Genomic DNA, 11,288 nt, shown 5'->3' with positions numbered 1-11,288 from the left:
TATTTGGTCTATTCACATAGTATTGGTTAAGATCTGTTTTTCTTGTCTAAATTTTGCATATAAATAGATAATGAAATTCATCTCCAACAATAATTATTGCTTTTACAAAGCGTACAGTTTCTATTTTCATATACAATGTTTGTCCACCTCCCCTTTTCAACTGGTAAAAAGTGATTTGAAATTCTAAATCGAAAAAATCATGTGTACATTGTTTTATCCAGAATGTTAAAATATGATTCTAGTTCCAATTTCTCTATAAATGTTCTATAAATAGTTCCTTTGCTGATCGTAAAGATGTCATTTCTCCATGTTTGCAGATACTGATCAGAAAATCTTCTCTTCTTTTAACCACTCCACTGATTGAACAAACTGATACCAACTGATTTAACAAACTGATACCAACTGATTTAACAAACTGATACCAACAAACCTGTCAGTTTATTAGTATACCATCATAGAGAGGAGACCAGAGCCAATAGACATGAAGGAAACGTGCACGGAAAGATACACTTCTGTATCCTATATTCCGTGAACCGGGAACGTGTCTAGAGTGTTAAACATAATGATGACATCGACGTCAACTCTCTTTCCTTTGACTGCTACTTATCAAACTCTGACGTCACACTCAAGAGCAGTTAGGTCGAATGTCAGTTCTAACGTATGATTCAGTGACTGGAGTTCATATAAATGTTGACCTAAAATGAATAAGAACACAAATGTTCTATAAAATAGCCTAAACATATGAAAATAACTAATACATTCATTTGATGAAATAACGCCATTTTGGGATAAAAAGAACGATTTTATGGGGAAAGTGGACATTTAAAAATAGAAAAAAACTTACTCGGCCGACTTGAATGAGATTTGCTTTATATCACTGTATTTAAAGGGACAGACGCTAGTTTTTAAACACTAAGGCATATTTTCAGACCCTAGTTTCAACCCGTACAAATGGGACACTAAGTTTGGTTAATTTACAAACCTGTAACAAATTGGATACAACAGAGTGAAACATGAGTCTGTGACGTTGAGATACCCTTAAAAATACACTAAAACGTGACTCCATAACCGTTATTTAAAAACATTAAAAATGTATTTTGTGTTATTAGAAACATCAGAATGACCAGAAACACGTCGGTTGTACGGAAATGGATAATCTAAGCAATACACTATAAGATTCCAGTGATCATAAACGGCTCTAATAGTGAAAATTATGCCTTAGTGTTTAAAAACTAGGGTATGTCCCTTTAATACTCTACAAAAGATATTACAAGGAATTTGTTTTTGTATAAATCTGTAAAACTTCAATTTGGCACAATACTCTAAAAGCTGAACTACCGCGTGTGTGCACTTTTACATGCTCTCAACTTGATATGGATTTGCTATTTTCCATTATTGGAAAACTGTTTGTCACGTACTCTGGAATATGTGGGTAAGTTCGCCATTGAAGATGGTGACCATTGTTATAGATGATACAGATGGAATTATTATAATGCATAATACAAGCATCTCGTAGCTACACGTATGTTAATAGTTAAAGTTTGTTTTGTTTAAGTCATTAGAGGAAACCCGCCACATGTTTCCTAATGCAGCAATAGATCTTTTATATGCACTTTCCCACAGACAGGAAAGCACATACTACAGCCTTTGTCCAGTTGTGGTGTGCTAGTTGGAACGAGAAAAAAAAAACCCAATCCGTTGAATGGATCCACCGAGGTGGTTCGATCCTGCGACGAAAGCACCTCATGCGACTGAGCTAAACCCCGACTCTGTATGTTAATAGAGTAGTGAAATATAATAAATCCTTCGAGTTGTGAAAACTCCTACATAATTCTATAGTATGCTTAAATACATAGACAAGTTGTTTTGACGAATATACGTCATATATTTTGTGCGATGCTGCATTGATTTTGCCTTTTGGATACAAACAAAATGTGCGTTTTGCCATGCAGTAGAAGTTAATTTACAAGAAAAAAAAGGAGAAAGAAATGTTGTATTTAACGACGCACTCAACACATTTTATTTACAGTTATATGGCGTCAGACATATGGTTAAGGACCACACAGATAATGACAGAGGAAATCCGCTGTCGCCACTTCATGGGCAACTCTTTTCGATTAACAGCAAGGGATCTTTTATATGCACTATCCCACAGACAGGGTAGTACATACCACGGTCTTTGATATACCAGTCGTGGTGCACTCGCTGAAAAGAGAAATAGCCCAATGGGGCCACCGACGGGGATCGATCCTAAACCGACTGCCCATCAGGCTAGCGCTTTACCACTGGGTTACATACACGGTCTTTGATATACCAGTCGTGGTGCACTGGCTGGCTGGAACGAGAAATAGCCCAATGGGCCCACCGACGGGGGTAGATCCCAGACCAACCGCGCATCGAACGAGCGCTCTACTACTGGGCTACATCCCGTCCCAACTTACAAGAACTTCAGACCAGTTGTCCAGTTAAGAAAACAAAAGAGAATATGTTTACTGACGATACTGTGAACCACAAGAGTCATTATTCAGATCGTGAATATGACGATGATGCAAAACGAAGCTGAGTTTTTTCTTGATAAAATATTCTGTTGTTTTGAAATAAACTCTGGAAACATATGAAATAAGCGACTACAAGATAAACAAATGTTGAATAACCACTTTGTAGACACAATTTGTTTTGAGAGTGTGTCACAAAATGTCTTTTCAACAGTGATTCAAAGTCAAACTGAGGGCATATAAAAGTGGGGGAAGAAAACCCAGGACTACGCAGACGAATTCATGGGTGAATAAATAATCTATTTCCATATTTATTTGACCTAATATTAAAAACGAGTAATTAAGATAAGCATATTTTTACTTCGATATAATACCCCCCCCCCCCCCTAAAAAACCCCACAAAAAAAAAAAAAACCCAGCCCTACTATTTTTTCATATGACATAGAGCCGAAATTAGCGTCACAGATCGATCCGTGTTCTCGGCTAACAATGCACTGAAAAACATGTATGTTAATGCAATCCGTTTTGAAAAAAATATCTTAGATTTTCATGCTTACCAATGATTGTTTTTTAAAAACATATTTTGGTGACCTGTTTTCGTGGGGGTTTTGTGAGTGTTTTTTGTTGTTGTTTTTTGCACGATAGCTCGATGGATGGCGGCCATCTTGGATTTCAAGATAGCAGCCACAATTCAGTGTCACCATTGGATTCCTAGACCCCTAAAATATGGTCTAGGCGTTAAAACTGTATTAATATCTTTACTATTAAATGAGATATTGAGCAAATTAGATTGCGGATGGTGGCCATCTTGGATTTCAAGATGGCAGCCACAATTTTCAAACATTTTCTGTCAGCATTGGATTCCTAGACTCTTAAACAGTAGGTATAAGCGTTTCAACTGTATCGATATCTATGCTAGTTGAGGAGATATTAAACAAAATAGGTTCGCAATGGTGGTCATCTTGGATTTCAAGATGGCAGCCATACGGGGGTGCAATTTTCGGTGGCCCCTAGACAAAAACATCCTTGTATTGCTTTACTCTAACCATGTGTCAACGTTCATGCTTTTAAGGGAAAGTGCACACTCGACTTTTTTCTCTTTTTGTTTTGAGCCAAGCCGCCCCTATATGACTATAAGTCATATAAGTATTTTCAAAATTACATCCACGACATATATAATATATATAAGTACAGAATTTTGAAATATCAATCCATGACATTATATACATTAACTAAGTTATTGGTCTGTCTGCCATAACTCAGACAGAGTGCGAGATCGTGTGTGAACACGGGATTCATATGCTATACGTCGTTTACGACCGCGCGTCCGTCTGTCTTGGTTCTGATCGCAAAGTGTACTCATTAACTGTCAAAACTGACTGCCAACTTGTCACACGCCGACAGCAGCTTGTAGAAATAATCGATACAGCTAATGATTGTTTGGTCGCACCGAGTAACCTGCTCGTAAGAAATAGGAAGCTGACAACATTCAACGTGTAGTGAACATCGTACATCTACAGGGCCATACCTACAGGTGGGGTGGCTAGAAGGTGTCGGGTGGGCGCCGATAAGGCAGTAGCATGTGCTGTTGAGGGTGATATTTTGGGGTCGACCCCCCCCCACCCCACTCATAGCTAGTTTTCCTTTTAGAATATATTTTTTTCAGTAAAAAAAGTTAAGTTTTATTTAACGACGCCACTAGAGCACATTGATTTTTGATCTTATCATCGGCTATTGGACGTCAAACATATGGTCATTCTGACACTGTTTTTAGAGGAAACCCGCTGTCGCCACATAGGCTACTCTTTTACGACAGACAGCAAGGGATCCCACAGGCAGGATAGCACAAACCATGGCCTTTGTTGAACCAGTTATGGATCACTGGTCGGTGCAAGTGGTTTACACCTACCCATTGAGCCTTGCTGAGAACTCACTCAGGGTTTGGAGTCGGTATCTGGATTAAAAATCCCATGGCTCGACTGGGATTCGAACCCAGTACAGCCTGTAGACCGATGGCCTAACCACGACGCCACCGAGGCCGGTATATTTTTTTCAGTGGAGCATAGAACTTCGCTCGCCTTAATTCTGACAAATTTATTAGCGATGTTTCTCATTAGTAATGTAATTAAAAGTTAAAGATTAAACGAGAAATAGCCTAATGAGCCCATCGACTGGGCTCGATCCCAAACCGACCGAGCATCAGGCGAGTGCTTTATCACTGGGCTACGTGCCGACCCCTTAATGATGTAATTGTGCGACACGCTCGTCTGATGCCTGGTCGGTCTGGGATCGATCCCCGTCTGTGGACCCACGGGGCTATTTATTCTTCTAGTTAGTGTACCACGACTGGTATATAAAAGGCCGTGGTATGTATGTCCTGTCTATGAGGGAAGTGCCTATAAAAGATCCTTAGCTACTAATGGAACAATGTAGCGGGTTTCCGCTCTAAGACAATATATATGTCAGGATTTCCAGTGCAATATTTGGTATTGATATACGTGTCCAGAGACAATGTAGACAAACGAGTTCGCTAGGTTCGTATTCGCCCCCCCCCCCCCCCCCCCCCCGGTCTAGATCACGCTACGCCACTGTAAGATTCTCCACTCCCTTGAGACTATTTCAACGAGAGTATTTTTAGCTCCCCTTAAAGGGACATTCCTGAGTTTGCTACATTTAATCGTAAAATATTTCTACGATTAAACTTACATATTAAATATATTTTCTTGTTTAGAATATCAGTGTCTGTATATTCAATGTGTTTCTGGTCGTCTTATTAATATTTGTAAGAAGCCCAAACTGGATTTTGTCTTTAAATAATTTCGTACGTACGAAAAACAATAATTAGGAAATAAAATGAAATTTAACCTAGGCCTAGTACAAATAGTAGAACGATCAGAAACACATTAATTTTAATATACAACCACTAATATTTTAAGCAGAAAGATCTATTTGCTATGTAATTACAATGGTTAAAAAGTCTCTGTTCGTCGATAACATCTTAAAAATTGCAGCAAACCCAGGAATGTCCCTTTAATAATATTTTAATTAAAAGAAGTACTACAAAACAATTAAATATCAAAGCTTAATATCTTAAATGGCTCCGCTTAATCTAAGATAGGGGGGCAGTTAATCACTCCCTTCGCTTTTGTTTGTTGTTTTGTTGTTGTTGTTGTTTTTGTTTTCTCACGACAGGCCTTGAACCCACGAGCGTTCGGGTCCTGGTTGGAGTTTATGGGTGTTTAATTATTAGTACCACTCGATGGAACGAGTCATTCCCTGTGTTGTCGTTTATACTCAATATATATATATATATATATATATATATATATATATATATATATATATATATATATATACTCAATATATACTAAATATATTTTCTCAATATATATACTCAATATATACGAGAACATAGTGTATGAATAGGTCCATCGAGTGGTACTAATTAAACACCCATACACTCAGACCCGAACGCCCGGGTTTGAACCCAACACCTACCAGAGTTGAGTGCGATGACTTAGCCACTACACCACCGATAACTATTCCACTAAACACAAAGAAGAGAGAATCTGATGTTGTTTTCTAGCCCGACACTGGGTGCACTGGGTGCAGAATGTCGCAACACAAACGCAAATCAATTACAGGTGGTCTTACGTAACTCACTTCATCCCATTACGAAACCTTGCACGCAACGTGACGTCACACCACGTGACCAGTCCGGCGATCGCAGACGAGATATTTTGTTTTCAACACACCTCATACGGACATCTGGCGAAAAGGATTATTTCTATCATTAGATTTATACCAGAAATAAACCACACGAGAAAAGAATGGGTTAAGAACATAATAACTTGACCGAATTTTCGTTCACGCATGACTGAGTTATGACAGAAATGTACTGGTTGTGTATAAGTGCACATAAACAACCCTAGCTGGTAATCGAAAAGCCGTCATCGGTGTCGTCATCGTCATTATTATCAGCATCAGCATCATCATCATCATCATCATCATCATCAAAACCATATGTAGCATACAGAGGGTATTTCATGTTTTTTGTCAAATATGATTTATAATATCATCGAGTGAAGTTTGCAAGATTCCATATCTCACGAGTCGCGCTGCAAACTTAACGACATGAGATATAAATCATATTTGACAAAAAACATGACATTTTCTATTTATTATATAAGTTTTGGCAATTTACCTTTATTTTTTAAATGCCACCAGCAAAATACAGTGAAGATAACACTTTTTTACAGTGACGATAACACATTTTAGAGTGAAATAGTGAAAGTTTCACTCTAAAATATGTTATCGTCACTGAGTGACTGATAACACTTTTATTTCAATGATATTTTAAGATATTTCACTAAATGTTATATAATAAAAAGTTCAATTATTACTAACTGCTGACACTATAATGTGCTGCCCAGGGTGTATATACATATGTTTGGGTTTTTCACTTTAATTTATTTGTTTGACACATCCATAGATGGTATGCAGCTCAGTGCCACATCGTTCGTCTGAGTGACAGTGGGTCGCAGGATCGATTACCAATGATGGGTGTGTTTTTGCCCCCAACAAGTGGTCTTCGACTGGTGCATCAAAATATGGAGTATGTACTGTCCTGCCGCTTGTTGACTTTAGTATGAGTAGCGTATAGAGCGACAGCGTCTCTCTCTCTCTCTCTCTCTCTCTCTCTCTCTCTCTCTCTCTCTCTCTCTCTCTCTCTCTCTCTCTCTCTCTCTCTCTCTCTCTCCGTGGTTTAAGGGAGGCTGGTGTTTCGTGTAGAAGTAGCCGTGGTTTAAAGGGTGCTGATGTTTCGTGTAGAAGTAGCCGTGGTTTAAAGGGTGCTGGTGTTTCGTGTAGAAGTAGCCGTGGTTTAAAGGGTGTTGGTGTTTCATGTAGAAGTAGCCGTGGTTTAAAGGGTGCTGATGTTTCGTGTAGAAGTAGCCGTGGTTTAAAGGGAGGCTGGTGTTTCGTGTAGAAATAGCCGTGGTTTAAAGGGTGCTGATGTTTCGTGTAGAAGTAGCCGTGTTTTAAAGGGTGCTGGTGTTTCGTGTATAAGTAGCCGTGGTTTAAAGGGTGCTGGTGTTTCGTGTAGAAGTAGCCGTGGTTTAAAGGGTGCTGGTGTTTCGTGTAGAAGTAGCCGTGGTTTAAAGGGTGTTGGTGTTTCGTGTAGAAGTGGCCGTGGGTTAAAGGGTGTTGGTGTTTCGTGTAGAAGTAGCCGTGGTTTAAAGGGTGCTGGTGTTTCGTGTAGAAGTAGCCGTGGTTTAAAGGGTGCTGGTGTTTCGTGTAGAAGTAGCCGTGGTTTAAAGGGTGCTGGTGTTTCGTGTAGAAGTAGCCGTGGTTTAAAGGGTGTTGGTGTTTCGTGTAGAAGTAGCCATGGTTTAAAGGGTGTTGGTGTTTCGTGTAGAAGTAGCCGTGGTTTAAAGGGTGCTGGTGTTTCGTGTAGAAGTAGCCGTGGTTTAAAGGGTGCTGGTGTTTCGTGTAGAAGTAGCCGTGGTTTAAAGGTGTTGGTGTTTCATGTAGAAGTAGCCGTGGTTTAAAGGGTGCTGGTGTTTCGTGTAGAAGTAGCCGTGGTTTAAAGGGTGCTGGTGTTTCATGTAGAAGTAGCCGTGGTTTAAGGGAGGCTGGTGTTTCGTGTAGAAGTAGCCATGGTTTAAAGGGTGCTGGTGTTTCGTGTAGAAGTAGCCGTGGTTTAAAGGGAGGCTGGTGTTTCGTGTAGAAATAGCCGTGGTTTAAAGGGTGCTGATGTTTCGTGTAGAAGTAGCCGTGTTTTAAAGGGTGCTGGTGTTTCATGTAGAAGTAGCCGTGGTTTAAAGGGTGTTGGTGTTTCGTGTAGAAGTAGCCGTGGTTTAAAGGGTGCTGGTGTTTCGTGTAGAAGTAGCCGTGGTTTAAAGGGTGCTGGTGTTTCGTGTAGAAGTAGCCGTGGTTTAAAGGGTGTTGGTGTTTCGTGTAGAAGTGGCCGTGGGTTAAAGGGTGTTGGTGTTTCGTGTAGAAGTAGCCGTGGTTTAAAGGGTGCTGGTGTTTCGTGTAGAAGTAGCAGTGGTTTAAAGGGTGCTCGTGTTTCGTGTAGAAGTAGCCGTGATTTAAAGGGTGCTGGTGTTTCATGTAGAAGTAGCCGTGGTTTAAAGGGTGTTGGTGTTTCGTGTAGAAGTAGCCGTGGTTTAAAGGGTGTTGGTGTTTCGTGTAGAAGTAGCCATGGTTTAAAGGGTGTTGGTGTTTCGTGTAGAAGTAGCCGTGGTTTAAATGGTGCTGGTGTTTCGTGTAGAAGTAGCCGTGGTTTAAAGGTGTTGGTGTTTCATGTAGAAGTAGCCGTGGTTTAAAGGGTGCTGGTGTTTCATGTAGAAGTAGCCGTGGTTTAAAGGGTGTTGGCGTTTCGTGTAGAAGTAGCCGTGGTTTAAAGGGTGCTGGTGTTTCATGTAGAAGTAGCCGTGGTTTAAAGGGTGTTGGTGTTTCGTGTAGAAGTGGCCGTGGTTTAAAGGGTGTTGGTGTTTCGTGTAGAAGTGGCCGTGGGTTAAAGGGTGTTGGTGTTTCGTGTAGAAGTAGCCGTGGTTTAAAGGGTGCTGGTGTTTCGTGTAGAAGTAGCCGTGGTTTAAAGGGTGCTGGTGTTTCGTGTAGAAGTAGCCGTGGTTTAAAGGGTGCTGGTGTTTCGTGTAGAAGTAGCCGTGGTTTAAAGGTGTTGGTGTTTCATGTAGAAGTAGCCGTGGTTTAAAGGGTGCTGGTGTTTCGTGTAGAAGTAGCCGTGGTTTAAAGGGTGCTGGTGTTTCATGTAGAAGTAGCCGTGGTTTAAGGGAGGCTGGTGTTTCGTGTAGAAGTAGCCATGGTTTAAAGGAGGCTGGTGTTTCGTGTAGAAGTAGCCATGGTTTAAAGGGTGCTGGTGTTTCGTGTAGAAGTAGCCGTGGTTTAAAGGGAGGCTGGTGTTTCGTGTAGAAATAGCCGTGGTTTAAAGGGTGCTGATGTTTCGTGTAGAAGTAGCCGTGTTTTAAAGGGTGCTGGTGTTTCATGTAGAAGTAGCCGTGGTTTAAAGGGTGTTGGTGTTTCGTGTAGAAGTAGCCGTGGTTTAAAGGGTGCTGGTGTTTCGTGTAGAAGTAGCCGTGGTTTAAAGGGTGCTGGTGTTTCGTGTAGAAGTAGCCGTGGTTTAAAGGGTGTTGGTGTTTCGTGTAGAAGTGGCCGTGGGTTAAAGGGTGTTGGTGTTTCGTGTAGAAGTAGCCGTGGTTTAAAGGGTGCTGGTGTTTCGTGTAGAAGTAGCAGTGGTTTAAAGGGTGCTCGTGTTTCGTGTAGAAGTAGCCGTGGTTTAAAGGGTGCTGGTGTTTCATGTAGAAGTAGCCGTGGTTTAAAGGGTGTTGGTGTTTCGTGTAGAAGTAGCCGTGGTTTAAAGGGTGTTGGTGTTTCGTGTAGAAGTAGCCATGGTTTAAAGGGTGTTGGTGTTTCGTGTAGAAGTAGCCGTGGTTTAAATGGTGCTGGTGTTTCGTGTAGAAGTAGCCGTGGTTTAAAGGTGTTGGTGTTTCATGTAGAAGTAGCCGTGGTTTAAAGGGTGCTGGTGTTTCATGTAGAAGTAGCCGTGGTTTAAAGGGTGTTGGTGTTTCGTGTAGAAGTAGCCATGGTTTAAAGGGTGCTGGTGTTTCATGTAGAAGTAGCCGTGGTTTAAAGGGTGTTGGTGTTTCGTGTAGAAGTAGCCGTGGTTTAAAGGGTGCTGGTGTTTCGTGTAGAAGTAGCCGTGGTTTAAAGGGTGTTGGTGTTTCGTGTAGAAGTAGCCGTGGTTTAAAGGGTGCTGGTGTTTCATGTAGAAGTAGCCGTGGTTTAAAGGGTGTTGGCGTTTCGTGTAGAAGTAGCCGTGGTTTAAAGGGTGCTGGTGTTTCGTGTAGAAGTAGCCGTGGTTTAAGGGAGGCTGGTGTTTCGTGTAGAAGTAGCCATGGTTTAAAGGGTGCTGGTGTTTCGTGTAGAAGTAGCCGTGGTTTAAGGGAGGCTGGTGTTTCGTGTAGAAGTAGCCGTGGTTTAAAGGTGTTGGTGTTTCGTGTAGAAGTAGCCGTGGTTTAAAGGGTGCTGGTGTTTCGTGTAGATATAGCCGTTGTTTAAATGGTGCTGGTGTTTCGTGTAGAGATAAACTCCCCTTTCCACTCTCTGTCACACCAATCAACCAATATGGATTTCCAGTCAGTGTTATCTTCATGGCGAGCGGGTGTTTTTTTCTCTTTTCGTACAGATCATTTGTTCGGTTATCAGATTGTACAGGAATACTTGGCACGTTTCTTTGACACATTCCAAGCTTAATACGAGACACAGGTGTGCGGTTAATGCCACGAATTCTCACTACCCCCCCCCCCCCCCCCCCCCCCCATCGAATGTACCTGTTGCCAAACCACCTTTACGTGCCCAAGTGTCAGAAAGGTTTCTATAGACGGCGTGACTAAATATACATAATCTAGATGTGAATAAGATCTCGAACGCAACACTGGAGAGAATTACCTAGAAGATAATAAAACAATGAAAGGCGAAAACAACCACAGAAAACATCGTCGTCGTCATTATTATGATGATCAGCAGCAGCACCTTAAAGAACAACTCACCATACCCCATCGCCACCCCACCACCCCCACACACATAAAAGGGACTGTCCTGAATTTGCTTGTCACTGTAAGAAGTTTCCGACTATTAAAATAGTTTAACCACAAAAGTTACATGCTAAATACAAAAAAAAGAGAAGCAGTTTGTTTTATTTAACGACACCACTAGAGCACATCGATTCATTAATCATCGGCTATTGGATGTCAAACATTTGGTAATTCT

The 11,288-nt window shown here is 41.1% G+C and overlaps 2 protein-coding genes across 2 annotated transcripts; both read right to left on the bottom strand.

Annotated features, from left to right (window-relative positions):
• Positions 1–3,857: 3,857 nt before the first annotated feature.
• On the bottom strand, positions 3,858–8,609 carry LOC121389259 (histidine-rich glycoprotein-like). The gene is made up of 2 exons (XM_041520857.1): positions 7,428–8,609; positions 3,858–3,974 (listed from the first exon to the last, which is right to left on the bottom strand). The coding sequence occupies exons 1-2, from the start codon at positions 8,607–8,609 to the stop codon at positions 3,858–3,860; spliced, it is 1,299 nt and encodes a 432-aa protein (XP_041376791.1).
• Positions 8,610–8,782: 173 nt separating this feature from the next.
• On the bottom strand, positions 8,783–9,817 carry LOC121389258 (histidine-rich glycoprotein-like). Its single transcript, XM_041520856.1, has one exon. The coding sequence runs from the start codon at positions 9,815–9,817 to the stop codon at positions 8,783–8,785; it is 1,035 nt and encodes a 344-aa protein (XP_041376790.1).
• Between the last annotated feature and the right edge of the window lie 1,471 nt (positions 9,818–11,288).

This window comes from Gigantopelta aegis, chromosome 14 (assembly GCF_016097555.1).
Source record: "Gigantopelta aegis isolate Gae_Host chromosome 14, Gae_host_genome, whole genome shotgun sequence".
Classification (NCBI taxonomy): Eukaryota; Metazoa; Mollusca; class Gastropoda; order Neomphalida; family Peltospiridae; genus Gigantopelta; species Gigantopelta aegis.
Note: the sequence above shows the minus strand (reverse complement) of the source record. Positions and strands in the feature narration are given on the sequence as shown.

Excerpts from the sequence above, each read along its gene's own strand:
- LOC121389259 (XM_041520857.1), bottom strand. The coding sequence starts at position 8,609 with ATGAAACACCAGCACCCTTTAAATCACGGCTACTTCTACACGAAACAC. Across the intron at positions 3,975-7,427 it reads TACTTCTACACGAAACATCA|CTTCCTATTTCTTACGAGCA; the intron begins GCACCCTTTAAA and ends GAATGTTGTCAG.
- LOC121389258 (XM_041520856.1), bottom strand. The coding sequence starts at position 9,817 with ATGAAACACCAGCACCCTTTAAACCACGGCTACTTCTACACGAAACAC.